The 26,982-nt window shown below is 43.0% G+C and overlaps 1 protein-coding gene across 1 annotated transcript; it reads left to right on the plus strand.

Annotated features, from left to right (window-relative positions):
- The first annotated feature begins 1,159 nt into the window (after positions 1-1,159).
- On the plus strand, positions 1,160-24,888 carry LOC147651508 (coiled-coil domain-containing protein 180-like). Its single transcript, XM_086841983.1, has 21 exons — positions 1,160-2,636; positions 3,464-3,546; positions 4,804-4,913; positions 5,004-5,132; positions 5,299-5,409; positions 6,489-6,584; positions 6,829-6,990; positions 7,145-7,264; positions 7,956-8,038; positions 8,722-8,810; positions 9,249-9,362; positions 10,019-10,192; positions 10,708-10,823; positions 11,621-11,768; positions 12,999-13,094; positions 13,678-13,895; positions 15,665-15,871; positions 16,384-16,530; positions 16,800-16,944; positions 17,156-17,272; positions 24,731-24,888. The coding sequence occupies exons 8-21, from the start codon at positions 7,197-7,199 to the stop codon at positions 24,746-24,748; spliced, it is 1,740 nt and encodes a 579-aa protein (XP_086698109.1). The 5' UTR covers positions 1,160-2,636; positions 3,464-3,546; positions 4,804-4,913; positions 5,004-5,132; positions 5,299-5,409; positions 6,489-6,584; positions 6,829-6,990; positions 7,145-7,196; the 3' UTR covers positions 24,749-24,888.
- The last annotated feature ends 2,094 nt before the right edge of the window (positions 24,889-26,982 follow it).

The raw sequence follows: 26,982 nt of genomic DNA on the forward strand, positions 1-26,982 counted from the left end.
GCCGAGTGACACCGAGAGTAATCGAGTGATGCCGAGTGACGCCGAGAGTAATCGAGAGACGCCGAGCTGCTCCGAGCGGTGTGTGGCGGTCGCGGCGCCGCCTCTCCGGGCGGGTCCGGGAGGGCGCGGGCAGTGCTCGGGACAGGTGATGGCCAGAGGCCGGCGAGCAGGGTGGTGCTGCCCGGCGTTGGGTTTGCAGCACTAGGTGCTCGCACCCTTCCAGGGTGCACAATGCTGCCGCTGGTTTGGGGGAAACCACCCAGCGGGCGTGCTCGTGCCTTGAGGTGCTCGGAAGCCGGAGGGCGACCGGCTCTTGGCCGTGTGTCCTGGGACGTGGGCGGGCGCAAACGCCTGGAACGGGGAGCAGCCTCTGCGGTATCCATGAGGAAAGCCGTCCCGTGGACATGCCGGGGGTCTTCTGGCCAGCCACAGCTGCCTCCATGGGGACGTCGGTGGAGGGGCCCCCAGAACTCTTGATGCGAGGACGGGACAGGACGGGACAGCACAGCGTGTGATGATGTTTCTCCTCAGAGCCACACTCCGCTGCTGAGCAGCACAGAGCTCGCACCGCGGGACCCTGGGTGCCTCCCTGGGGCGCTGCAGACTGGCTCAGCTGCAGACGGGGAACAGGGACGTGGCGTGCTGGGACATAGCACAGAGCGCCATTATCTTGTCTTCCAAGTATTTTAAGAAATGGGCTGAAATCCAGACAAAAATATCTTTTCCAGTTTCTGCGCCTTTACCTGTAGATCAGAGCAATGGTATTTCTTAGCCGTAAGGCAAGAAAAGGCGATAGTCTAGCCTCAGGAATGGCAACGACTTGGGTATTCAGAGAAAATGTATGGGGAAGACCTTAGAAGTTCCTTCCCCTAAGCGGAGGTGTGTTCTCATTGCCGTGCTGAGCTGAAAGGTCCGGTCGTGGGAAGTCTGGTGTGCCTTGTGCAGAGACGAACACAAACCGGGGGCTGCGTTCCCCGGTTCCGGAGCTCAGGTCCCGGGTGAGCGGGCCGGGATGGCCGGCCGGGTACTGCCGGCAGCGGCCGCCGGGGGGCGCTGTGGATGAGGCGGGCCCCGCCCCCGTTGGTCTGACAACGGCACGCGCGGGCTCGGCGCGAGCGCGTCCGAGCGGGACCGCCTGAGGGCCCCTGGGGGGCGGAGAGAGACCCGGGAGCGACACCCGGGAGCGACACCCGGGAGCGACAGCCGGGAGCGACACCCGGGAGCGACACCCGGGAGCGACACCCGTGGGGCCTGGCAGGGGAGCGGTAGGCGTGGAGTTTCACCGTTAGGAGTCTCCGGGAGGCTACGAAGCTGCTGTGAAGGCTGGTGCTCCTTTGCTTTAGGACAAGCTGAGAGAGCTGGGGGTGTTCAGTCTGGAGAAGAGAAGGCTCCAGGGAGACCTTAGAGTCCCTTGCAGTGCCTACAGAGGCTCCAAGAGAGCTGGAGAGGGTCTTTGGAAACGGGCCCGGAGTGGCAGGACAAGTGGGAATGGCTTCAAACTGCCAAAGGGTGGGGATAGATGGGAGCTTGGAAAGGAATTCTTCCCTGTGTGGGTGCTGAGGCCCTGGCACAGATTGTTCAGAAAGGCTGTGGCATCCCTGGGAGTGTCCAAGGCCAGGCTGGATAGGGCTTGGAGCAACGGGGGATAGTCCAAGGTGTCCTGCCCATGCCAGGCAGTTGTAAGATGATCTATCTTTAGGGTCCTTTCCAGCCCAAACCATTCTGGGATTCTGGGATTCAAGGAAGGCCCTTTTCCAAGTGAAGTGTTGTATCTCCTCTTGGCTCCCAGCTTGTAGTTGCCAGTTCTGGAAGCAGGCGCGGCCAGTCAGCTGCGATGAGCCATGTGTTCTCAATAGGACGAGTGTGACATGTTCACAGAGAGATCTGTAAACAGATCTTCAAGGCCCAGGTGAAAAAAGCAGAGGATTGAGTAAAAGCCAAAGGAGTTTGTTGTGTTACTCAGTTTGCTGGCTGTTGAAATGATCCCAGGTCATTTTCAACATTTCTGGTTTTGGCTTTTTTTAGGAAAAAATGGATGTGTTATCTCCAGCATATGCTCTCCAGTGAATCTACATGTGTTCCCATCTCTTTGTTGTCTATCAGGTTATATTAACTAAAGGCAGAATCATAACAGAGTAGTAAAACGTTTAGAGGCATAATTAGCCAAATACAGGCATTTTTAACTCTGCTGTTAACTTTGGTAACTGTAAGCAAGGCAGCACAATCCAGTTACTCCACTTTTCCTCTCTAAGCAAAAGATTATCCTTTTTTTTTTTTTCTCATTTTGAAGATAGCCTTAGATGAAAGTGGTTATGCATGTGGTGTGTAGGGTTCATTATTTTACTTTTCTCTTCTGCTGTCTTTGCCCTGCTGTTTTTATTAATTATTTTGTCGCTGCTCTCCATTCAGTAGGTTTGAAGGAATTCTAATTGTTGAGATTATGTTTCTTTAAAGGCTCACTTAGCCCACCTTTTGGATAAAGGAAAAAAGACAAGATTCTCTAAGAAGAGTAAAAAGTACACTTTAAATAGGCATTCAGAAATGTCTGCTGATGCCATGCCATTACCATGTAATCAGCAGAAATGTGTTGGTGAAACACCCATCAGTGACTTCACAAAAAAGCCACAGTCAGACAGGTAAAGAACAGAAGCATAAAACCCCAATTACATGTTCATAACTAGAGGGATGAAATTGACAGATTTTCAGTGGGAATTAGGAACTACTGAATTCTTGGTCATAGAACTAACGACTTGTAATAGACTGTCTCCTTGCCAAGTGTAAATTTAGTATAATGAACTGCTTGCTGCCCATTGAAGTGCAGGCTAACAGACCAATATTTGCAATAGAAGGCATATTGTATGGCTTTCCTTTTAAAAAGAAATTGTCTTTGCTCATAGCAATCTAGATATATACCTAGTCAGAAACATATTTTTTAGGCTGTATTTCCAAGTAAATGGCTTACATGATGATGCTGTAAGATAATGTGACGAACAAGAATGAAGATAATACAACCATTCTTTTTTATCCTAAGCCAGCTGCTGAATAATGATACAGGGATTCTCACTGACCCCAAGGAAAAACCCAGTGCCCAAGCTGTTGGGAAAAGCACTTGGGCAGATAAAGGCTATTTCCACGTTTCTTGCTGGTGTCTCCTAAAGAGTTCACAGTTTTTTACCTGTTAGAACTGTTCTGTATGTCTCTGTAGTTTACACATTCTAAATCTAACATGTATTGCTTTAATGCCATCTTAATAGATTTTAAGCTGGCATCTACCATCCAGGCTTCAATTTGTCTCAGAAGAAGCAACATTGATTCTTTAAATTATATTCTTGAAAGTTGGGATGATATTTATGATCACTTTAATGTTACATTTTGCCAATTAAAGTGAATTATACTATTATGTTAGTCCCTCTTCTGGTGCATTAATGGTACAAATTGAAGCTTTATTCACTTTCTGTTTCAGACAACCTACACCTTTTTCAGAAGCATTGGGAAATGTAGATGCAAGTTCAGCTGAGAAAGTCAGAGGCCTGCCTGATGTAGTTGGTAAAACTGGTTTCTCTTAATGTCATCTATTTTAAGTTGCATTCACAGGAGACATGGTACATGTAACAGTTTTAGCTGAACAAGGTATGAAATTGTGCTGGTTTGAAAGAAAATCAGCAGGAGAAATTAACCCCACACAAATACCTTGTGAGAGATTTTGAATTGGAGTTACAATTGAATAGAAAGATTACAGTAAATGCAATGGTACAGAAAAACATTTAAAACACAAAGTCAGAGTACAGCCTGGCACCCTTGTGGTCAGGGTTGCAGTGGTTGCAGTCCTGCCAGAAGCAGTGGTCTTGTGAAAGTTTGGGTCCTCCTCTGGATGTCCAGTGGTGGTGGTGGTGTCCCAAGTGCCCAAGTGCCCAGATTATATCCATGAGGTTCAGGTGGTACATCCCCCAGGGCAGGGAGGTTCACAATGGAATGATGGAATCCCTTGAATCTAGAATATTTTTGGAGTCCTTGATCAGCTGCCCATTCTGCTAGTACATATTCAGTTCATTATGGCCCATTGGCAGACATGACCCTCACTGGATGGGTGGTGCTACTGCTTCCCCAGCTGAAGGAAGGATAAAGAAACACTATCTCACCCTGCAGGGTCTGCCTCTTCTCATTTTAACATCCAGCTTGTATCCTGGGGGGTCAGGTATGCACTGAAAATGATCTATCATTAACAGCTCATCACAAAATGAGGTAGAGGGGAATAGAATACACAGTTTGGTTACAGCCACATTGGCACATTTTTCTCCTGCAAGACAACAAAAATCAGGCTCAGAAATGGCCTGACAAATTTTGATGATTTGAAGCTTAAGAGGCCTCATCTTCAAATTTTTGTTTCAAAGTTTTGATGGTTTGATGATTTTGAAGATGAAGAGTCTTCTAATAGGAAAAAAAAGCAGTTGTGAAATTGTCAATCACAGGTCATGTTTAGCATTATAAATTCCAGTTTTGATGTAATCAAATCTCATTCCTGAAATGTTGCAATTTTTTTACATCATAGCTGAGCTAATAGTTCCATGTTATTATCCTTCTGAAAAACAGAAGTTAATAAAGGAAATTTTAAAATACACTCTAGTATTTTGTATTTTTACCTCCATTTGCTAAGACTGCACTTCCCAAGGAAAGATGTTGCACACTGTGAGAACTGCACAGACTACAGCAGTTACAGTGTAGATTGAGGGATTTATTGTTCATGCATCCTATATTCTGCAGCAACAGTTCCAGGCTATAGAATGCTCATTTCTTTCTCTGCAGTTCCTGAGGAAGCAGGCAGTGGTACATGGAAGTACCTGGCAGAACGGCGGCAAAAGCGTCACGATCGAGCAGTGACCGAAATGCAGCAGGAGCTGGACGGCATTGGCAGGGTAAAGCAGGATCTTTTAATGCAGAGTCTTGAGTGCTCTTCTAAGGTCAAGGCCCAATATTGAAATGATTACACTGACCTACCGTTTTAGGAGATGGAAGCCTCTGTTTGGAAGATTCAGGAATTCCTTCAGCTTAAAGTGATGAAATCAGATGAAAAGAGTAAACTTCTGTTTGAAAAGATTGCATCTGACATGGCTTTGGAAGGTTTCTCATTTGAAGTAAGGCAGCTCAGAGCATTGGCTCAACTTCAGTTACTTGTACCTGCTCTATGTAATGTCTTCTTATGGTTCACTGAAGTCCTAAATTATTGGGTTTTTTCCGTTTATATTTTTTTCTTATATATATTCACTTTTCAATGAGATTGAGAGTAGATTTTTATTGCAGGGTTTGGAAGAACTGTGGAATATGATCCATGAAGAATCCTCAAACAGAAAAAAGTGGATTAGGGCAGTGGACGAATCCCTGAAGGAGATTGAAAGGAGTCGAGCTGTTAAAGTGAGCTGCAGTCTCAATAACTGTTGCTTAAGCATAAGATTGTTATTTGCTGATACCATGCTGGATGCAGAGCAGGAGTAGCTTGTTTCCACAGGAGTCAGAGGCCTGCCAGTAGTTCTGTTATGTGGTGATTGCTTTCTTTTCACTAATAAACTCATTTATTTTCACTCATTTTACACCCACATAATCAGGAAAAGCTACTTTTTTCCTAGTTTTAAGGTGTTTCTTTCTTTCACGATTACGGATACTACAGGTGCAAGGAATATGTGAGCTGCTTTTATTTTCCTGGAGACTTGTGTAGGTCAAACTTTCATCTGGTCTCTTATTTTTTTGGGGAACATAGCTATTCTGCAGCTGAGAAGGAGCATAGACATGAGCTAGCTTGATTTTAGTTTGTGTTGGCTGGGTGTCAGTAGCAAATGTGTTGCAGTTTTGTAGTATCCAGCCTAACCTGTCAAAGTCATTGGACATCATAGGAAACGTTTGGATAAAAAAATGGATAGACTCTGGAAGAGCTTGCTGCACTGTCCTTGTAGGCAAAGAAAAACTGTTCCATCAGTGCCTATTCCTCCTCTCTTTGTAATTCAGGTATGGTGAGTAAGTCTGAGAGTATCACCAGTAACCTTTCTGTTGGATTAGTTGCAACAAATGGCAGAGATGAACACATTTGCTTTAATTCTGTGTTCACTTAAAACAGACGCTGGTGGATTCCCTTCAGATATTTGAAGGGAAGCTGGTTTGATTTTTAAATTCATATTGCAGCCTGTCTGCAGAGCACTCAATTATCACAATTAAAGAGAAGTCAGCTGAGTAGTAGCAAAGTGGAATGTTTTCATTACTATTTTTATGAATTAATGAAAAAATCAGTCTTTAAGATAGCTAAGAGTAATATTTTAAAATTTACTTCTCAGTCTGTGTCATCCAATTAACATAAATTCATTTTAATTTATTTAATTGATTAATTAATTTAATTCATTTTAATGGAAAAATTGTCTCATTCCTGTAGTTTTTTGACTTTGAAAATTGATATTTGAGTTACACTTTTTGTTGTTGATTTTCTTTATTATTTTATTGCACAGATAGCAGATGTACTGTCCAAGTAGACCTTGAAACTGGAAGAAATTTCTTTCTTCTTGGCAGCTGATGTTCACCAGCTCATTAACAATAAGGCCATGGTAAATGTTTTACCTGGGGCAAGATATCAGTCTGAATATTCCTAGAATGTCTTTTTTTTCCCCAACTGAAATGCATTTTTTCTGCCTATCAATCACTGAAATATAGAAGAGATTTCTACTTGGCAGGGTATCCATTATCATTTGTGTCCTTTTTTTCCCCTCATTTTCTGTAGAAGAGACAATTTTTTTGGTTTTTGCATGTTGTATAATGCTTCTACTCCTGGTTTTATTTTTTAACACACAGAATATAAACAGAGTACTGCTGGGTAATGAGAGGGCAACTGCCAAGCTGCTCTTTAATCTAATGAAATCAGAGCTTGAGAAAGACAAATTGCATCAACTGAAATGGCAAGAGAGAGTCAAGGTCTGGAAGCTCATCCAAAAGAACTGCATAGTTCAGTTTCAGGTCAGAAATTTTGCAGTCTTATTTTGGACAATGAATAACGCAAAGTGACTAGTTTCTATAAAAGTAATACTTTATCATTTTTTCTTTATACATATCACATATGATGTCACATATATCATGTTTCCATTATACATATCTTTTTTCCATCCTGCAGAGAATTTACGGCAAGTGAAGAAATACAGAATCCCCCAACTGTGAAAACAGAAATGGAAAATATGATAAAGAAGCAGATTGTACTTAGTGAACAGAGACTGAGAGTTTTGCAGCACATTGGGTATGGCAGAAGAGGGTGTAGCATAAAGGGAAACAATTCTTTCTGGAGTTAATGAGGGACTTGGCTACACAATGCACTTTGCTTCCTGTCAGTGTGTGATTGTTAAATTCAGCAATAAGGCAGGGTCTAAACCTATTTTTGTACAGCTCTTTTTAATGGAAAAAAATGCACTCTTGATTTTCACTGCACCAGCTACACTAAATAGGTGGTGATCAAGGGCTAAAAATGCAGGAACGCAAAAGTAAATCTTACTGACGTTTGAAATGGGGTAGGAATGGGTGGAGAACTAGAAGTTGGTATGTCAAGACATTTTTTCTCTGTGGGATTTTATTTGTGTAATAAATTAAGAGAGGAGTCTGCATAGAAATCCAACACTGCTGTGTTTGAATATCCATCCTGAACACAAGAAGCATTTTTGGGTGTAATGTATTGCAATATTTACAGGGAGTTTTTTTACAGTGTATGTAGGAACAATTACATTCCTAGATGCAGGAATTACACTTAGTTCCTTGTCAGGCAGTAAATAGTTGGCCTCAAACAACAACAGTCTCTTTGGTTTATTTTCATTGCCAAAATGGCTTTAAATAAAATAATGCACAGTAGTATGGATACTCTGATTCATAATTTTATATTTTAAGTACTGACTGATTTGTATTTTAAGATACCTGACTCTTGTTTCCTACTTTGATAGCACCTTGTTGCCTCCAAAACATACACAATCTGACATAATAAATGAATGGTACAGAACTCTGGAGAATTTAAACAGGAGTATTGGTAAGTTGAGAAATGATAAAACCAGTTTGGAATTCAAGCAATCCTTTCTTTTTCCCCAGGCAACCATGAGGCAGACAGTTGTCCTGAAAGTGCATGTTTGCTCAATTCTTTATTCTATATGTTCCCACTTACGTTCTCTGTTGCTCTGAGCTGGCTACTAGGAAGACCCAAAGAAGCTGCCTGTGACATCACTTTCCTTTGGCCAGTGCAAACACTTACTCATGGTGAGATCTAGCAGAAACTGGCTTGTTAGAATTAATCTGGGGGAAATAGAAGGTTAATTTTGACATGGATCAGTTCTCAATCCTAAAAAAATCCTCCTTTTGAACTCTCAGAGAAGAAGAGGGGAAATATTGCAGATAATTCCTTTCTCCAAGTCCTGTAGTATGCCTTCCCTCTGTGTCTGCTTTCTCTTGCTGCAGAGCACAGTGAGCTTTGTAGCCTGTATGGTAGCATGGAGGTTGGTAGCAATTGTAAATAACTTGCTACTTTGAAGCATAATTAGAAACAGCTGTGTATTAAGGTGTCTCTTTTGATTGGTTGGTGGTGTCACAGTGGTGTGCAGACACTGCTGGCATCTGTCCCTGTGCTGAGATTCAGCACAGGGCTGCTGTCATGTTTCCTTTTCACACTGCACTGTGAAGTACAGGAATGTTGACCGTGGTCTGTTCCATATCATTCAGACACACCTAATGTGGAGTGCATGGAGAAAATGCGCATCCAGTATGAGCTGGTCCAGGACAAATGTCAGGAAAAAGTGCAGGTCTGCAAGGTGAGTGTCAGCTTTGGGTGTGGAAGTGATGGTACGATATGTCATTACAGTAAAATATGTTTGAGGATCCGCCAAACATTGAGATAACAAGTTTTTAACCTCTTACTCTGTTCAAAAGGTACTTGAAATGTGTAAAAGCTCTAACAAATGCCAGTAATGAAGGGGGTGCTGTCCTGCATTTACCTGGAGGATGCAAGGACCCTCAGCCTTTGTGCTAAATCCATCTTATCTTGGCAAAGGAATTCCACCTCTCTGCCTCAGTTTCTCCCTTTGTATCCAACTGAATTGTTTTGTTTACTAACGGAATGTGGGCTCTAGGAGGTTGAATCTTCCCTCTGTCCATTACAAGCAAATAAACACTAAGTTTAGCCATCTTCTCTGAAAGCCATGCAGTATTTCTTATATGCATGTGAATAATTTGCTATTCTTTTCACTTAGATGACCCTGTTGGATATTTGCACAGTAGAAGATGTTGAAATTGTGCATTCCAACATGCTCCAGATGACTGAGAAACTAAAACATAGGTTTGAAGAACAACTGGAGCACATGAATGTGCGTCTATTACATTTATTTTTATCACTCCTTGGGATTAGTCCTTTCTTCCTGTGCTCCCACCTGCAATGCCTTCTGCATTGTAGGCTATTGATGTCACATTAGAAAGAGGTCCACAGTGTGACTAAGCACTACAAAGAAGCAAAGTTTGGTGTGGAAAAGCTTCCTGTGGAAGAATTCATAATTATTGTGTTTATTATTTGTAATATAAATATATTGTATTTTTATTATAATTTATATCTGAAATGCATATGATAGAGATGAATGACGTATGGCCCACCCAGTCTGCCTTATGACAGAGGAATATATTTAAATGATCTCCCAAATGTCTTCCAATCTGATCTTTTGTGATTCTATATATAAAATGACTGGGCAGTTGTTCCTGATGTGATAAATTGTAGAATGTGATTTGGTGCTTTATGATGCCAGAATAAGCAGAAGTTTTGATACTCTCAGCTTGTACTACAAAAATCCACATTCTTACCCAGTTTACTTGGATTTTTCATTTTTTTTAACTCTCCAAATAGAAGACACCATGTTGAATACCAGTCATGTAATTCCAGGCAGCCTTTTATCACGTTACATATCCTCTTACTCATTCATTTCACCTTCCAGCAGTTTAAAAAGAACTTGTTCACTTGAATGTTTTTCTTTAGAGTGATTTTAAGGAGATGGCTAAATGGCATGAGCAGCATTGTGAAGGCTTGTACAACTATGTTCAGGATGCCATGGCTCTCTGGGATGTCCATCAGCTCCAACTGTCCCAGCAGGATGATGTACTTGAGAAGAAAGTAGATGAATGCAGATGGGAACAGGATAACATAATTCAGGTATAAACATAAAAACAAGGGTGTGCTGTAAAGAAAGGACTTCTTAATGCAAAGAACCCTCTGGAATTCAAAATAGCTGCTATAAAATTAAGAACATAATATCTGACTTTTGTATTGGAATTTCTACTTTTCAGTTTCATTCAGTCAAGTGCATTTTTGCTAACTCCTTGATTCACACTGAATGGACAGTCCTGTCTTCTTCTTGATAGGGCAACAGTGTTAAGGATCACTGCTGCTTTCTGTATAAAGTGGCTGCAAGTTGCTATTATGGGATGTCGTGCAGGTATAGTCTGGTTGGATGCAAAGTTCTCATAGTTACAACAGCCAGCTTGGGATAGCAATGTCAGAGGTGTTCATTATCTAGGCAGATCTTCATGGGTGATGAGTTTTGCTAAGGTAGCTTCCCTTATTGGTGTAGAATATATGTACATAATTAACTTATTTGAATCCTAAATAGTAATGGAGATTTTAGTATCTACTAAACCATTATTACTAGCTTTTTCATGTGGCCTTAGATGATGAAAGATAATCTGGATACAAGTTTGGAAAAAATGAAGATGGCAAGCTGTGAAGAAGAGCTGAAGGAATATTTGGAGAAAGCCCTTTCCTCTTTAGATCAAATTAGAACTAGGTATGAGTTTTGTATTGTAAACTTAAAAAGTAAAGCATATTTTAACGCTGGTTGTACTACTTAGGTCTTGTTTATGCTATTGTGTGAAGGTATGGAAAAAGACTGCTTTTAACTTCATGTAAGAATATAAAATAATGTACATATTGAACAAGGTTAAGGCAAATAATACCCACCGTTTAGGAATGGGACAAAGGGAGACTGCTATCATTCCAAAACCACACTCATTTGAGCAGTTAAAAGAAAGTCAGAGGTAACAGACCAAGTGAAAATACAAGTCCAGATTGCAGAAATGGAATGTAACCTATCTGAACATATACATAAATTCCCCATAATTATCTTTGTTTAGGAGACAAAGCAAATGCAAATGTAAATGAAAACAAGTGTGAACATTGATTTTTCTTGAATCAAGATGTAGCTTTATTTTCAAGTAAAAGGAAGATGAACCAGAAAGGCTCAGTCGCAGCTGAGCACAGTGCAGAACTAACATGGAAGACAATATTTTAACATCTTTTATGTAAGCAGTGTTTGTATGGTTCCCCATCCAAAAGGAAGGATGTAAAAGGCTTTACTATAAATATTTCTTAACTTTTGTGCATTTATTTATTTGTAATGAACTAATCTCTAACAAGCCAGAATGTGATTGTATTCAGTGTAAACAGGTCAGTCGCAAGATTTAGCCTAAAGGTTTTATGAGACTGATCAGAAGGTCAGATTTAGATTTAAAGGCACTGCAATCATACTGAATTTTATTTCTATACATACTTGAGTCTCTTCAACAGTGACCTTAAATTGGACAGGAATGAGACACTCAAGCAAATTGTAATGGATGAAGTAATGGCTTACCCAAAAGCTATTTTGTGGGAATTGATTTCTTATAGTATATCCATCAGCCAGCATTTTAGTGTGAAGGAAATCTCCAAACAGGTAAAAAGAAAATATCTACTGGTTTAGAACCTTATTAGTGTATTCATTTTTCACTTTAGAGAAAATTTACCTTTAAAATCCAGATTATATATTGTTTCAGCCATTGAATAAAATGCTTTTGGTAGAGATAGCAGAGGGAAAACAAAACATTTCTCAGTCCCGCTTTTAACTCTGTCCTTGTTACAAACGGCATTTTAGCAAATCCATTTGCCTTTTGAACAAAGAACTACAAGGTAATAGACTTAAAATAATCTATTTGAGTGTTACAGGTTCTTTAGATAGTAAGTGATCTATTCAAGACTATCATATCTTACTGAAATAGAAACATTTTGAGAAGGAATATGGGTTTCTTATAAGCAAATCCATATTTTAAAACAGTGTGGCAGGTATTTTTTGTTGTTGTTTTGGTTTTCAAACTTGCAAGGCACGATAGACTCCACAGTTCAAGATCAAAATAATACCTCAACAGTCCAAACAGGTATTTCTGCTTACTTGTTTTTCAATTTCTATTTCTTTGGGCTGTAACCAGTAGAAGTCTGCTTTAATTGTAAGTAACTAGTTGAGGCTTCAGAAGCTGAACAAACAGTGGAGCAGCAAGCTGAGAGCATTGTGCAAGGAGAGGAAAATCAGAGTATCCTGAGTTGGAAGGGAATTACAGGGATCATGAAAGTCCAGCTCTTGGCTTTGCACAGACATCCCAACAATCCCAACGTGTGCATCCCTGAGAGCATTGTCCAAATGTTTCTGGAGCTCTGGCAGCCTTGGGGCTGTGCCCATTCCCTGGGCAGCCTGTTCAGTGCCTACCACCCACTGAGGGAAGAACCTTTTCCTAGTACCTAGTCTAATCCTCCCCTGGCACAGCTCCAGGCATTCCCTTGGGTCCTGTCCCTGGTCACACCGAGCAGAAATTAAAGTTGCCCCTCTATTGCCTTTGAGAGGAGCTGCAGCCCCCAGTGAGGTGTGACCTCAGTCTCCTCTCTCCAGCTGAGCCAAATGCCCTCAGCCACTTGTATGGTTTCCCCTCCAGAGCCTTCACTATCTCTGTGTCCCTCCTTTGGACTTCTCTAGCAGCTTTAGGTCTTTCTAACATTGTGGCATCCAAAATTACCCCCAGGGCTCAAAGCAAGGACATCCCAGCCCAGAGCAGAGCAGGACAATGGCCTCTCTCAACTGGTGCCAGAAGATAGGGACAGTTGTCAAAAATCAGCTGGAGAAACAAACTTAATGGAGAAACAGGTGATCTTGGCACAGGAAATTGCAGAAACAGAGGAAGAAGAAGATGAGGAGAGTGTTCCTCATAAAAGTGAAGAAAATGAGCATGCAGAACAGGGACTAAGTATTATGCAGGTAAGTGAGCAAGAGAATACATTTGAAAGTGAAGGCAGTCTTGACCAAAATAAGGAGGAATAGGAATCTTTTTGCTGAGAATGAATAGAAAGTCGTTTTTTGCTTAGTTTGTATACAAAGCACCCAGGGCTCTAGATCCTTTTATGGGAAAATGGAGAGTATAAAACAGTTCACAACCATTCTTTTTGATAATTTTTCATAATTTTTTTTCTAATCTGTCTTTCATCACAGTGTTCTCAGCCTGTAGTGAATGATTTAAGCGAAGTATTTGTACCTACGTATTAGTTTTTCAGTTTCCATGAATTAATACCATAACGAAAAAGTTTTCAAACATTGTTGACTCTGCCTATGTCTTGTTGGCATATATATAAATAAATATATAAATATATAAATATATAAATATATAAATATATAAATATATAAATATATAAATATATAAATATTGCCAGCACTGTGTAAATGTCCAAATTAAGAATGAGAACATTATTCTAAATATCCTTAGGATTCCTAGACTAGCTGGTGCGCTGTTAATTCTATGCTGATACCTTTAAAAGTAACGTGATAATTTCCCACTGTTTCCCAGTCAGCATCCAAGAGCAGTGAGGCAGAAAGTGCTGAAATTGCCACGGAGATTTTCTCCACTGCTAGTGGAAACACTTTTACTGTTCTTGGAGTTGAAGAGGCAGGAAAGACTGACATCACAGAGAGTTACCTTACAAGTTTCGAAAAAGAAGAATCCCTTCCTATGTATCTGAAATATGTACTTCTCACAGAAGCCATGTTTGTCAAGCTGAAGGAAAGGTAAGTAGAAAACAAATTCTGTTCTTTCCCTTTATGTAACACACAAATTTCAGCTGCTTAGAAGAAACATTAGACTACAGAGGAAAAGTTATCTAATTAGTGTTGTATAATTAGATATTTATATTGTTAGCTATTTAATTATAAAATTAATTGTACAATTATTACATTAATCCACTTTTGAAATTCATACAAATACGAGAAAATGTTTATATTGCTTTGTATCCATGGCTGTCAAAGTACCATAAAAACATTTACCTTTACAGAATATTCATCATTTAAGGAAAATTATTTAGTGAGACAAGTAATTTGCCCAAATCCCCTGCAAAGCCTTGAAGGTAAAATGCCTGGTACTCAGTAGTATGCAGCTAGCTCAAAAATTCTACCAGTACTATGCAAATGGTACTGAAACCATACCTTCCTATAGCCAGAAGTTAAATTCTTAGAAATTATGTATTTAATAAATTCTTACTTATTATTTGCTGTTCCTCACCATAATATTTCTTTTTCAACCATAGGATTCGCCTCTGCTTTTTTGAGCACTTGGAGAAATGGTTTGCAGAATCCTTGTCAAACTCCTATGTCTTTGTAGCTGCCAAGAAAGAGGAGCTGAATTCAAAACTTCTGCTGCATCTTAAGTTGCATCAAGGAAAGCAGGAGGATATACAGACAAAAATCTACAATGTTCGAGCTGGTATTGACTTTTTTTTTTGTATTCTGAGCATCGCATGTGTTCCTAACATGATGGTCCTAAGTGGGCCAAAATCTGTTTCAGCACTAGTTGACTTAGTAGTAGAAGACAATAGAAAGCAGTTGGCTGTCAAGAATTCCCAGTATATTATGTTACTTACATATTTTTAAAATGATATTTCTTTTCTAGAGCTCTTCCTGGTTTGTGCTGTGTTATTTTTGGAAAAATAGACAGTAGTGCCTTGATTAACAACTGGATTGCAGAAGATACTGAACATTCTATTGTCAATGTTTGTGAATTCTCATCCACCTTGAAATTATTTAACAAGAGTCTGTGCTGTACAAAAAATATTTTAAAAGTATTGCAGGAAAAGAAATTAGCAAGTTGGGAGAGCCAAAATGTCAGGGCCAAGCTTCTGAAAACATGAGAGGGAGGATTTAACTCTGTGAAATGTCATTGAGCAGCTACAGAGCATCGTCTAACTAAAACTCTTTTTGCATAGGAAGTGTCAAGTTTTTATGGTGAGAAAAAGGGATTTTAGACAGGTTTCTTGGTCTTTAACACATAAGGAAAAAAATTCTGCTTTTGGAGAGCAGGCAAATAATTTTTCAATTTCCCTTTTTCTGCAAAGAGGACAGGTGCTTCTTCTGGCAGCTTTCTTCAGGTGGTTGCCTGGCTCTTGATTTATCCAGCTATCATTCTGGAAGAGAGACCAAAACTGATTTTTTTCCTTCCCTCACAAAACTAGGAAAAGTGGATGATTTTCCATTAAAAAATATGGCCATTGGTTTTGTTACGAGACTGAGAACAGAGAGATAAATGGAGATGTCAGCAATGACCAAAACTAAAGGAAAAAGAATGCTTGGAGCAGACAAGAGACACATGTGGTTTGAATGGATTAGGAGCTGTTAAGGATCTGTGTCTTACACAGAAGAAAAGTCAAAGAAACCAAATGGAATGTATTTAATTTGTATATTTCAGCTACTATGAGGTATGGCTTTGTTTTATTTTGCTGCTGCTGCTGCTGGTCACAGGTTGACTGGGCATAGTGATAGTTCACAGTAAACAGGGAATAATGTTCCTGTTGTAAAGTTCCTTTCTTCTCAGAGGAACTGTCACTTCACAAAGAGCATCTTGAGCGCCACTGTGCAGTACTGGCAGAAGGCCTGGAAAAGGAGAGAGCTGAATTCCTCAGATTCTCAGACCAGCTAAATAACCTCAACACACACTTCAATTGCCGAGTCAGTCACTTGGAGTTTGAGTTGCTCCACGCTCCTGTGACTGAGCAGTAAGTGTGCCACTGCTGTTGCTGTGAATCTCCCTAGTTAAATACTCCTGATTTCTGTCTGAGGTGTTTATGGTTTGCATTCTGAACCTGTTCTTTCATATGTTATTGCTCTTCAATGAAGACTACTTGATAAAACTTGAAAACATGTAAAGAATTTCATTCTCTTGCCCTGAAGAAATTAAAATCAGGACTGAACACCTGGAAATTTTCATCTGACAGTCTTTAAGTAGAAAAGATGTTTCATTGGTTTAGATTTTATCCAGTTTACTGAACATGCACTGTAAGAGCAGCTGACTAATTGTTTTTGAAGAAAAAGATGCAATAGTATCAGCTGTTGCTGATACCTTCCATGGGTTCATCCAAACCATCCCAACTTGGGGAGCTGCTTTGAGAGTCATAAATCACTTCTGAGTCCTCAGATTTGCTCATGTCTTTACAGCCAGCAGTTGTTGAATCATTGTGTTGTGTTCCTTTTCAGACATCTTTCCTTATCTTTTATTATTTGCTGTTAGGTCAGCTTCTTCCAGCAACAATCTGGAATCAGAGCTCCAGAACCACCTGGAGTCAGTCAGGGTTACTGTGAGAAGTTACCAGCAGCACTTGGAGGAAGCTTTAGGAAAATTAAGAGATTCAAATGTGGATTTTCTCAAAAGTTGCAGGTATATAGATTTCATAGAAGTGTTGTTTATAAATGGTGACCGAGTTCTGGGAATCAGCGTTTGTTGAATAGGCAGAAGAGTAAAAGTAAATTTTATTTTGTTATTCATCTAGGTTCCCATTTAAAAAAATAAATGCATCTTGTTAAACCACAATTATTATGCTGTTTTCATCACATTTGTGTTGATATATATGTTTCAGGGCTGTTGAGCTGAAACAGTCTTGGGGAAAAAGATGACTCACAGCCAATTGTTTTTATGTTTGCTTTCAGATTATTTTCAGAGGTCGGTAACTTTTCTTCTGAGGAGGTAAAGTTTTTCAGCAAGTGTCTTCAGAAAGAAAGTAAAGAAATTGACTCCTTTGAAAGTTCAATCAAAACAGATGTGGAGCAAATAAAATCGAGCTGCTTGGAGCAGGTATGCAGAATTACATTATTTCAAATTATGTTTTCTGTTGACATATTTGATGGGATTTGCAGTCAGCCTGCTTTCAGATTAGAACTGTAAATCTGTTCTGTTTGGCAATTACATGATGGAAAAAATTAGTAAAAATGGCAAGGTCTATCACTTCAGTTTTAAAAAGTGAAAAATTATCTTGTTCTGTCTTTTGTTTCTGACATTCTTAAAGGCTACAGAACTTTTCAAGCAGTCTCAAAAAAGGTTTGCTTCTCTCTCTCTGATTCGAGCCTTTATGAGGAAGGTCCCTCAATCTTTGAGGAGGTTACGACAGCAAATCAAATCAGAGGTACAAACAGAATCATCAGAACTTTGCTTAAATTCGTTATAATAATTTTCTTTTTTATACCTTTGAGGAGATTTTGGCTGAATTCATAGTGGACAAATATTACATTATTTTTATGTTGATTTCAAACCTGTTTTCTATCTATCTGCTATTTTCAGCAGTCACTATCTGCTGAAAAGCTTATTTTTAATAGTGCTGACACTGTGCTGGCATGCTATGGCCTTGCAGCACATTGAGTGTATACATGTCGGAGAAGGGAGACGCAGACACCAGATGGTCGTCAAGCAAATCTCCTTTATTGATCATTACACTCGTGTCTAAATACATGATTTAATTAGCTCATACATATTGCAAAAGTATAGCTCATCATTGGTTATTCTGCTATCTATGTCACTACGGTACATAGCTATGTGCTTCTGCATTCTTGCGGTTAACAGACCGTCCCTGGTTCTTCTTTCTCGTTCTGTTTGCCACATTCTTGTTCTCCTCCCCATATCTCAAGGGCAATCCGTCCTTGAGACTGCCTCTGCACTAGTGGTGTTTTATCTCTAGCAAGTTTGTACAGTCATGGCCTTTCTCGCTTAACCATTCTGCCACAAAAGTCTCCACACTTCCCCCGTTTTCTTTTTGGATTGTGTAAGAGCGCCGAGAAGATGTTCTGAGGTATTCCATATGGTAAGGTCAATGGGCAAGTCAATATCGCGACGGGAAACAAAACCTACTTCTATACACTGGAGAATATCTTTGATTGCTCTGTTCTGTTGAGGGGAAATCGTGACAGGCGAACTGGGATCTGTTCCCTTCAACAGTGGGCGAAGGCAGTTTAGTAAGGTGTTTGGGATGCCAACTATGGGTTTCAACCATTGAAGATCACCAAGTAGGCGTTGCGCGTCATTTAAAGTGACAATTTTTGTTGAGAGCTGCAGTTTTTGTGGACGCACAATTTGATTGGTAATAGTCCATCCCAGGTACTTCCAAGGTGCGGTCTGTTGTATTTTTTCTTTTTTGGTCTGCTGTTTAAGTCCATTGTGAGCATGGCTATCCCTGATGATCCAAATCCTTGATTATTCCGAGGGCCTTGCATCAATGTTTGAATGCCTTTGGTTGTTTGTGGCAGTGGTATAAATTGGGCAATGCGTTGACCGGCTTCAACAGTAATTGGAGGGTAGAGCGTATATGCCATAATTTGTATCTCTCCGGTATAGTCCGCATCTATGACTCCAGGTAAAACAAATAGGCCCATCACAGAAATCGAGGAGCGCCCCAATAAAAGTCCTCCATATACTTGTCCCCTAATCTTTATTGGGCTGTAAACTCCCGTAGGAATTCGAACAGGGTGCGTTGTCATCAGCGTTGTTTTCACTGCTGCTGCCGAGTCAAGTCCCAAGCTCCCGGCAGTGGCTGGTTGTAGACACGAGGTGGCGCTGACGTCGCGGCAGCAACTTGTGTCTGAGCGCGGCTGCCATTCGCGCTCCGCCGTGAGTTTCCCGAACGCCGGCGGCAGGCAGAAGAGTTGTGCGTGTTGCTTTGACAATTTTGGCACCAGACCCCAGTCGCGCGGCATTGTCGCCTCATGTGCCCTCCTCCTCCACAGCGGTAGCATTTCATGGAAGGGGGCTTCTGGGTCGCAGCCGCGGTTGCCGCTGCTGGAGCGCGGAGCGGAGCAAGAGCAGCTAACACTTGTGTCTGTGTACTTTCTGCCTGTTTCTGTAACCCCTCTCCTAATGCTTTAATGGCATTCACTAGGAATGCTTGTTGCCCTGTTGGTTGTAATGCCATTTTTTCTAAGGCTTCCTCAATCGTCCAATTAGCCCCCAGGGTCAACAGAACTCTTTTAGTAGTCTCGTTACTATTCTGCAAGGCACACTGTTTAAGCAAAGCCCCTCGCATATACTCAGGGACCCCTGCTCGTTCTATAGCGGTAGCAGCCTTATCAACAAAGTCTCCAAAAGACTCCTCTCTCCCTTGTTTGATTCCCATATACATGGGAATTCCTGAACTATCTTTCACCTGACTGATAGCAACTCTAAGCAGACGCATAGCTTCCCTAACTTTGTCTGGTCCGGAAATCATCTGAGCCTCGGTTCTTCTATAATTTCCTAATCCCATCATCTCTTCCACTGTAATTCCCTGTAACGGATCACCGGGTCCTCTTTGAACTCCAACCGACTCTTGAACTAAAGCTTGCCAATGTGCGTTAAACAGCAGCTGCTGATGTTGAGTAAACATCAGTTTCACAATGCTTCTACAGTCATTGACAGTTAGCAAATGCGTGTCAAATATGTAGTCTATCATTTGTTTAGCTGGTTCACTCTTAAATCCAAATTGACTCACTGTCTGTCGCAGCTGAGCTAACAACTTCTAATCAAGAGGTGTATAGGTCCCTAACTGAACAGCTTGTCCTTGTTGGTTTACCCCCGGGGTGTAAACTACAGGCAGAGCCCACGTCCTCGCCGCCTCCACGGTGACTTCATCCCCACTCTCTAGCCCATGCTTAGCCAATGCGTTCCATGCTTCTCCCCTCTGTCTAGCCATTTCCTCCCACAGGTCACTCTCTGCCCCAGGGACAGGATCTGGCTCTGGCGGAGATTGTGAACTACGCATTCCAGGCTTAACAGATTGGGCTGAAGGGTCCTTAATATCAGAGGTGGCTACGACAGGCACTTCAACGTCCTCTGTGGACTTATTGAGAGGGGGTGCCGAGGGCCAAGCACAATCATCTGTGCCCAAACTGCTAGAAGCAGGTATAATTACTTGGGAGACACTTGGTGCTAAAGGTTCATGATCTCCATACCGTGCATTCCTTTTATAGGCTTCTACTGCTTGCTGAGCCGCTCTTTTTTCTGCCTGATGTTTCAATAGAGTATTATGCACAACTCGCCAAATTTTTCCTAACTTTATTGCTGTTTTATCTTCTTCTAAGACTGCTTCACACAACACATCTCCTAACTTACGCCACTCACTCAATTCATGTACCGTGTGCGGGTTGGAAAAACAACCCTTCGCGTGACCCCATGCTAGCAATCCCGGTACGTCTTTTCTAGGATTTATGTCTCTAACCCCCAGCTTATCTAATAACCCCAAAAATAAATCATATGCTGCTTGCCTGTCCATTTTTGTCGTCAGCGCTGTTGCACCCCTCCGGCTCCGGCAGCACGTATGGCTCAAGACCACCGATGTAGTCCTTGAGGGTGCTTTCCCTTCGTCGTTTAGCACCGACCCGGGTGCCTCAGGTCCCAACACTACTTCACCGACCGTGGCGTGTTCTCTCCCCCGCTTTTTTCTCAGCAGGGGGTCGTCGTCGGGGTCACCATTTGTCGGAGAAGGGAGACGCAGACACCAGGTGGTCGTCAAGCAAATCTCCTTTATTGATCATTACACTCGTGTCTAAATACATGATTTAATTAGCTCATACATATTGCAAAAGTATAGCTCATCATTGGTTATTCTGCTATCTACATTACTGCAGTACATAGCTATGTGCTTCTGCATTCTTGCGGTTACCAGACCGTCCCTGGTTCTTCTTTCTCGTTCTGTCTACCACATTCTTGTTCTCCTCCCCATATCTCAAGGGCAATCCGTCCTTGAGACTGCCTCTGCACTAGTGGTGTTTTATCTCTAGCAAGTTTGTACAGTCATGGCCTTTCTCGCCTAACCATTCTGCCACAAAAGTCTCCACAGCCAGGAGGTGTGGGGAGACAATCCTGATGCACAGGACGTGCTCCAGGAAGAGCCCTGCGGCTGAAGGGGTCAGTAAGAGACAGCCAAGGCAGCTGGAGGGAGAATCAAACTGTGCTGCTCCCCCAGGGAAAGCACTTCACTCACGGCCAGGAGGGCTGGCAAACACAGGCTGGGCTTGGGGTCTCCTGCAGCTGGGAAAAACCTTTCCTTGGAGCAGGCAGACTCCAGCCCTGCTCACCTGTGGCTCGGAGCTGGGAGGTTGTGATGTGCTGCTGGTGCTGGGAATCAGCTGGGAAGAGTGGGGCACCCTGCACCTCAGCAGATGTGACCAGAGGTGCCCAAACCCTTCACTGGTGTCCTCCTGTGTGCCTGAGGAGTGCTTGACAGACCTCAGCTTAGCCAGAAGTGGCTCATGGCCCTGCTGGGATGGATCTCTAAAGTTTAGATAGGTGGCAGGGGGTTCAGTATTTCCAGGGCCCTCTAGGCAGTACTGAATGTGACAAGCTAAAACTCCATTTTCATGCCTCAGTTACTCCACTTGTGCCCTTTCTCTCATCATTCCTGGTTGTTTTGAAGACTCCCTTGTTCTGTTTTTAGCTGTGGATCTTTTTCCAGAGACAGGAACAGGGAGAAAATGTGTGGGATTTTTGGTGGTGGTAGGTTTTTTAGCCTTTTGTAATAGAAATAAACTTGTCTGACTCTGCGCATGGTCATTTACCTGGGCAGGGATGGCACCAGCCCCCAGAGAGCCCATTTGTGCTGGTGTTGCTCTGCAGCCCCTGATTCCTGGTGGGATCTGTTCAGCCAGAGCACTTCAGCACGTCCTGTTCCACCTGGGGACACCTCTCCGTGTCAGTGCTGTGAGGAGGAGGAGGAGGAGGAGGCTGCAAGGAGCAGAAGAGCAGCTGTGACCTGCAGGGAGGCACAGGGTGAGGGGCAGGAACACAGATGGATACTCCAAGGCCCAGGAAAAGGGGATGTGCTGGTGCTGAAAGAGAAGGGAGCAGTTTGGGTGAACCCAGACAAGATCCTGCAGCCTCTGGCCCTGGCTTCTCCCAGGGCTGGGCTGGCATCTTGGGGACAACCCTGGGCTTGGTTTGGTGCCATGGAACCCTCAAAACTCTTCATTCTCAGTCCCCAAACTCTTCAGGCCTGCAATTATTAGATTAAGTCAAATCATCCTCTCTGTCCATGAAGGTCCATTTTTGCTGCTGACCCCATCCCCCAGCACAAAATGGTTCTGTTTTCATGCTCTGTCTAATTTGTAATTTTCATGGGTGTTTGAGCAGCCACTTCCACCTTTCTGGGTGCAGTGTGGAGTGCTGGAAGTCAGGAATGCCAGTGTGTATAACATTGTTAATTTTAGGCATTTCTCTAATCACTGCCTGCCTTTGCTGCTGCCGCCCCTCCAGAACCACAGCAAAAACATCTCTCAACATCCCTAAAGAGCAAACAAGATTTAAATTGTGCTTTGAATTCAGATATGTTCTCCTTCCAACACTCAGAGTGGCAGGGAAAGGGCTGATGAAACCCTGCAGCCACCCCTGCCACGTCCAGCCTCTTTCCTGGTGCTTCCTCAGTGTGTTGATCTGTGAGCTGCCAAATATGGAGCAAGATTTGGGTGTAATCCTGATGGAAACCCCCAGCAATAACCAACTTTGGGGGTTTTACTGCTGCTTTGACACAGATGCTCAAACTGAAGCTGTGTCCTGTCCATGCCAACCCCCAGCTTATTCCAAGCTGCAGACTTACTTGGGAATCTTTGCCTTGGATTTGGCCCCTTGCTGCCTTCAGTGAATGAATCCCTTTGTGTGCTGGGTTCAGCTTCCAGCTGAAGCTGAGGCAGTTCCTGGGAGCAATTTGAATTATTTTTTATTTTGGCCACGACAGTGGAGAGAGGTGGTGACCCCAGAGGGCAGCAGGACTAATTTGGAGGTTGGAGAGAGCTCAGTGGTGTCCCCACAGCCCCCAGGAGCTCATGGGGACTGAGGGAGGTTGGGTGGGGAGAGGAAATCTGCATCATCCAACTTTGTGTACCTCCAGTGTCTGAGCAAGTTATTCACGCTTTCTTTGGAGCTGAGAGAGAGACACTGATTTTTCTGGAGTGCCATTCACCAGCCTGGGTTTCAATATCTGAAATGAGTGAGAATGGGTGTCCTGGAAAAGCCTTTTTTTAAAACATGGAACCTGCAAAAGCTGGCTTGGACAGAGCAGTTAACTACAAGAGTAGTTAATATCTAAATTCAGGCAACTTTAAATGTTTCTTCCCTGCCCAGGTATTTCCACGCAGCTAAGGCAGACCCAAGCTCGCTGCTCTTTCCAGTTCTCTTTCCTCTGCCCCCAAACACGATGTGAAACACTGCTTTAGAATGTTTTACCCTGTAAAACAACATATTGCACTGTTCCCTGTTCACTTTCAATTTTATGCAACTTTCTCTGCTGGAATAGGCTCAGTGATCCCAGGAAATAATTGGTGAGCTTGTTAGACTAATGGGATTTTTTATTTTCAAGGCTATCGATCAAACAAGTATGCCTGAAAATTCATTATACATGCAGTGAGCACAAAATAATTATTCCTTCCCATGGAAGTGCCGGAGGAGAGACTGTGATAAGGTGGAGCTTTAAAAAAACCTGCTTGATTTATCATTTGAGGCAAAGTTCCTGTGAGATGCACGAATTCAGTATTGAGTGACAGTCACCTGGCTGGCCAGGGGGCAGGGGACAGCCTGGAAAGGATTTTGACTTTGCTTTTTTGACTTTATTTTTGGTCTGGAGCTAAGCAGCCCCTGAGTTGTGCTCGTCCTTTTCAGCAAACAGCCCCAGGTGTTGTTTGGAACAGCAGAATTTTGTGTTGCTCCCAGGTGGTGAAAAAGGGATGGTTTCCCACCTCCCTCTTCTCCAGGGCTTTGGTTTTCCATCTCCTTCCCCTCTGGGGAAGCCAAGGAAATCTCAGCCAGGAGAGAGGATTTGTTCAGTCCTGCAGGTGGACACGTGAGAAAGGGGATGTCAGCAGTGGAGGATCTAGGCCAGAATAAAATGCTGGATATTGACTGAGATGTGGGCTGTGCTGCCCCATGTTCAGCCTCACCATCCCGAGCATTTTGGGTCTGAATTGCAGTGTCTGGGGTTGTCCTGGTTTGGGGCTGCTGGGATCTTGCCCACGAGCTCAGCCTGAGCAGTTCCATCAGTTGTGTCGCACGAGGAACCAGGAGGAGATGCTGGCAAGGGAACTGGAGCTCCTTCCCTGTGGGGACAGGCTGGGAAAGCTGAACCTGGAGAAGAGAAGGTTGTGAGGAGACCTCAGAGCTCCTTCCCAGGGTGTGAAGGGGCTGCAGGGAAGTGGGAGAGTGACCCTTCCTCAGGAGCTGCAGTGACAGGACAAGGGGGAATGGGATCAAACTGAAAGAGGGGAAATTTAAGTCAGAAATACACAAGAAATTCTCCCCTGTGAGGGTGGGCAGGCCCTGGCACAGGGTGCCCAGAGCAGCTGGGGCTGCCCCTGGATCCCTGGAAGTGCCCAAGGCCAGGCTGGACAGGGTTTGGAGCAGCCTGGGATAGTGGGAGGTGTCCCTGCCCATGGCTGGGGGAGGAATGAGATGATCTATAAGGACCCTTCCAACCCAACCCATTCTGGGGGGGAATTTTACCTTCAGTGTATTTGCAAATTGCAATTTATTTTTGCATCTTTGTTTGAAAATTAATTTGTCTTAAAGATATTTTGTGTGTTTCTTGAGTTGTCCACATATTGCTGCTCTTCAATCAAGTATTTTCCATTTGCAGAGCTGGCCAAAGAATTAATTGTTCACTGAGAAGTTCCATAGAAAACCCCTTTATAAAAAAGCACAAGTGGATACTGTCTTTGTGGGGAAAATTGGTGAATGTTTGGGATATGACAGGAGAGAGAAAAAAGGAAAAGAAGCAAAGACAAGTCATAAAAAGGATCAAAAACGCAAGCTGTGACATCTTGGAGAGAAAAATGCTTGCTATACTTTGGAAAACCTCGAAAACAAATCTCCAACATAACTTAAAAATAGTTCTTCTCGTTCTGCAGGCACAAAGACTAATTGGAAGTGACACCATTTAAGAATGTCACTTCCAGTCTGTCTCATTGCCCTGGTGTTTGTGCCTCCCATCCTGTGCTGGGCTGGGATCGCTCCGTGAGCAGGGAGAGGGAATTTTGTCCCTCAGAAGAGACTGGGCTTGGTGGCCAGCTCCTTCTGGGCAAGCAGCTCCTGATCCCCATGGATGCACCCACAAGTGCAGGGATCTGGACTTGGCATCTCCAAGCCAGCATTTGCCTTTTTGATGGACACCTCTCACAGCCAGTGTGGTTGGGAAGGTGGTGACCTGACTATCCATTCTCTGGTGGTGGTCAAAAACTTATAAATACTGAGAGAATAAAGGACTCTGTTGCACCACACCTCGAGCTGTGTCCCTGTGACTCATTTTGTGTCCAGCAGTGACACCCATCCTGGTGCACTGAGTGAGGGGAGGATGGACAGGCCAGCAGCAGTTCTGGCTGGAGGATTCCTGCTGGGCTGAGGGCAGTGGCTGCGCCCATCCACACAGGAAACATCAGTGTGTGTCCAACACCTCCTGAGGGAGCCCCTTAGGCACAGCTTCTGCCCAAGTTTTGCCAACATCTCCCTGGGCAAAGCATCCAGGGCAGTTCTTGCAAAGGCAGCACCTTTGAGGAACCCACAGTTGACAGCAAATTGCACACAATTACTCTGCAGTGCATAAGCAGTAAGTAATCGAGCATGCTAAAGACCAGCAGCGTTAATTACTGGCCACTTCCCCCAGCTGTTCCTCACCTCTGGTCCCAGCTGCAAAACCAGCTCACAGTGTGCAACAGCTGCATTTGGAGGCCCAGAACAGCCCTGGCCTTTGGCTGACTGTGTAAAAGTTCGATGACAATTTGTAGCTCCACGTGGGAATTTTGGAGCTTCTCCAATTAACCCCTGAGTGCTGTGGGATTCTCTGCTGGAGGATCTGAGTGTGACAAGCTGCTGATATTGCCTGAGTTGGTGTTGGGGCATCACAAAGGAGCCTGGACACCTTCCCCTATCCCAGGCTGCTCCGAGCCCCATCCAGCCTGGCCTTGGACATTTCCAGGCATCCAGGGGCAGCCACAGGAAACCTGTGCCAGGGCCTCAGCAGCCTCACAGGGAAGAATTGACATAATTAATGTAACTAACATAGTTCCTTCTGAAGGTCCAATGGTGAAAAGCATCCCTGTAGCTTCAGCTGATGAATTTCAACACTGAAAGGCACAAAAAACCCCAGAAGAAACGGAGCTCAAGCTGGCCAGGACGAACATTTCCTCTCCTGCTGCCAGTTATGGGGCAAGTATTACATCACAACGTGTTAGTAGAATTAAATATCTATTTGAACTTTGCTTCTTGTGTACTTTTTAATTTTAATATTATTTATTCTTTGACTTTCAATAATTCATCGAGATGCATCCATATCGGTAATTAAAACATGTACAGTAAGAAACAGAGCTCACATAAATTATTCCACGGCATTCATTATTTATTTGGCCACTTACAGCTGTGCAAAATTTACAGAGAAAATATGTACATTAATTAACATGTACATTACAATTTCATTAGTGCACTTTTTCGGTGAGTAAAGATACTCAGATATGGGTGTGTGAGCAGCTAGAGAGGTCTTGCTTGTGCCTTTTAAATTATTTAGGTTTAAGAAGAGGTCTGTGGTTGGAATCCAGGAGGAGCTGCTCGGGGGAAGCCTTTCTGCTGGCCTTACACGTGTGGTGGCAAAGTGGTTTTTTCCAAAGCTGCCAGGATTCCTGAGCCAAGCTCAGGGATGGATGTTTGGCTGTGTTGTACAGCCACGGGCACTGAGTAGAGCAAGGGACAAGAGAAAATCTGATATTTCACACCCTCTGGTGTAATTTCCTGTGGTTGAGTCTATCAGGGAGTGCTGGTGCCATGGTGGTCCCACTGCATTTCTTGGCTGGTGTGTCCTGGAGGGTGAGGCTCAGGACAAGGCCCTGCAGAAGACTCTCA

Source organism: Cyanistes caeruleus, chromosome 9, assembly GCF_971803275.1.
Source record: "Cyanistes caeruleus chromosome 9, bCyaCae1.hap1.1, whole genome shotgun sequence".
Taxonomy (NCBI): domain Eukaryota; kingdom Metazoa; phylum Chordata; class Aves; order Passeriformes; family Paridae; genus Cyanistes; species Cyanistes caeruleus.

What these genes read in the sequence shown, in the direction of transcription:
- LOC147651508 (XM_086841983.1), top strand. Translation starts at nt 7,197, where the DNA reads ATGGAAAATATGATAAAGAAGCAGATTGTACTTAGTGAACAGAGACTG. An exon ending in GAATTTAAACAGGAGTATTG is followed by an intron (nt 8,039 to 8,721) that starts GTAAGTTGAGAA and finishes CATATCATTCAG; the next exon opens with ACACACCTAATGTGGAGTGC. An exon ending in AATCGAGCTGCTTGGAGCAG is followed by an intron (nt 16,945 to 17,155) that starts GTATGCAGAATT and finishes ACATTCTTAAAG; the next exon opens with GCTACAGAACTTTTCAAGCA.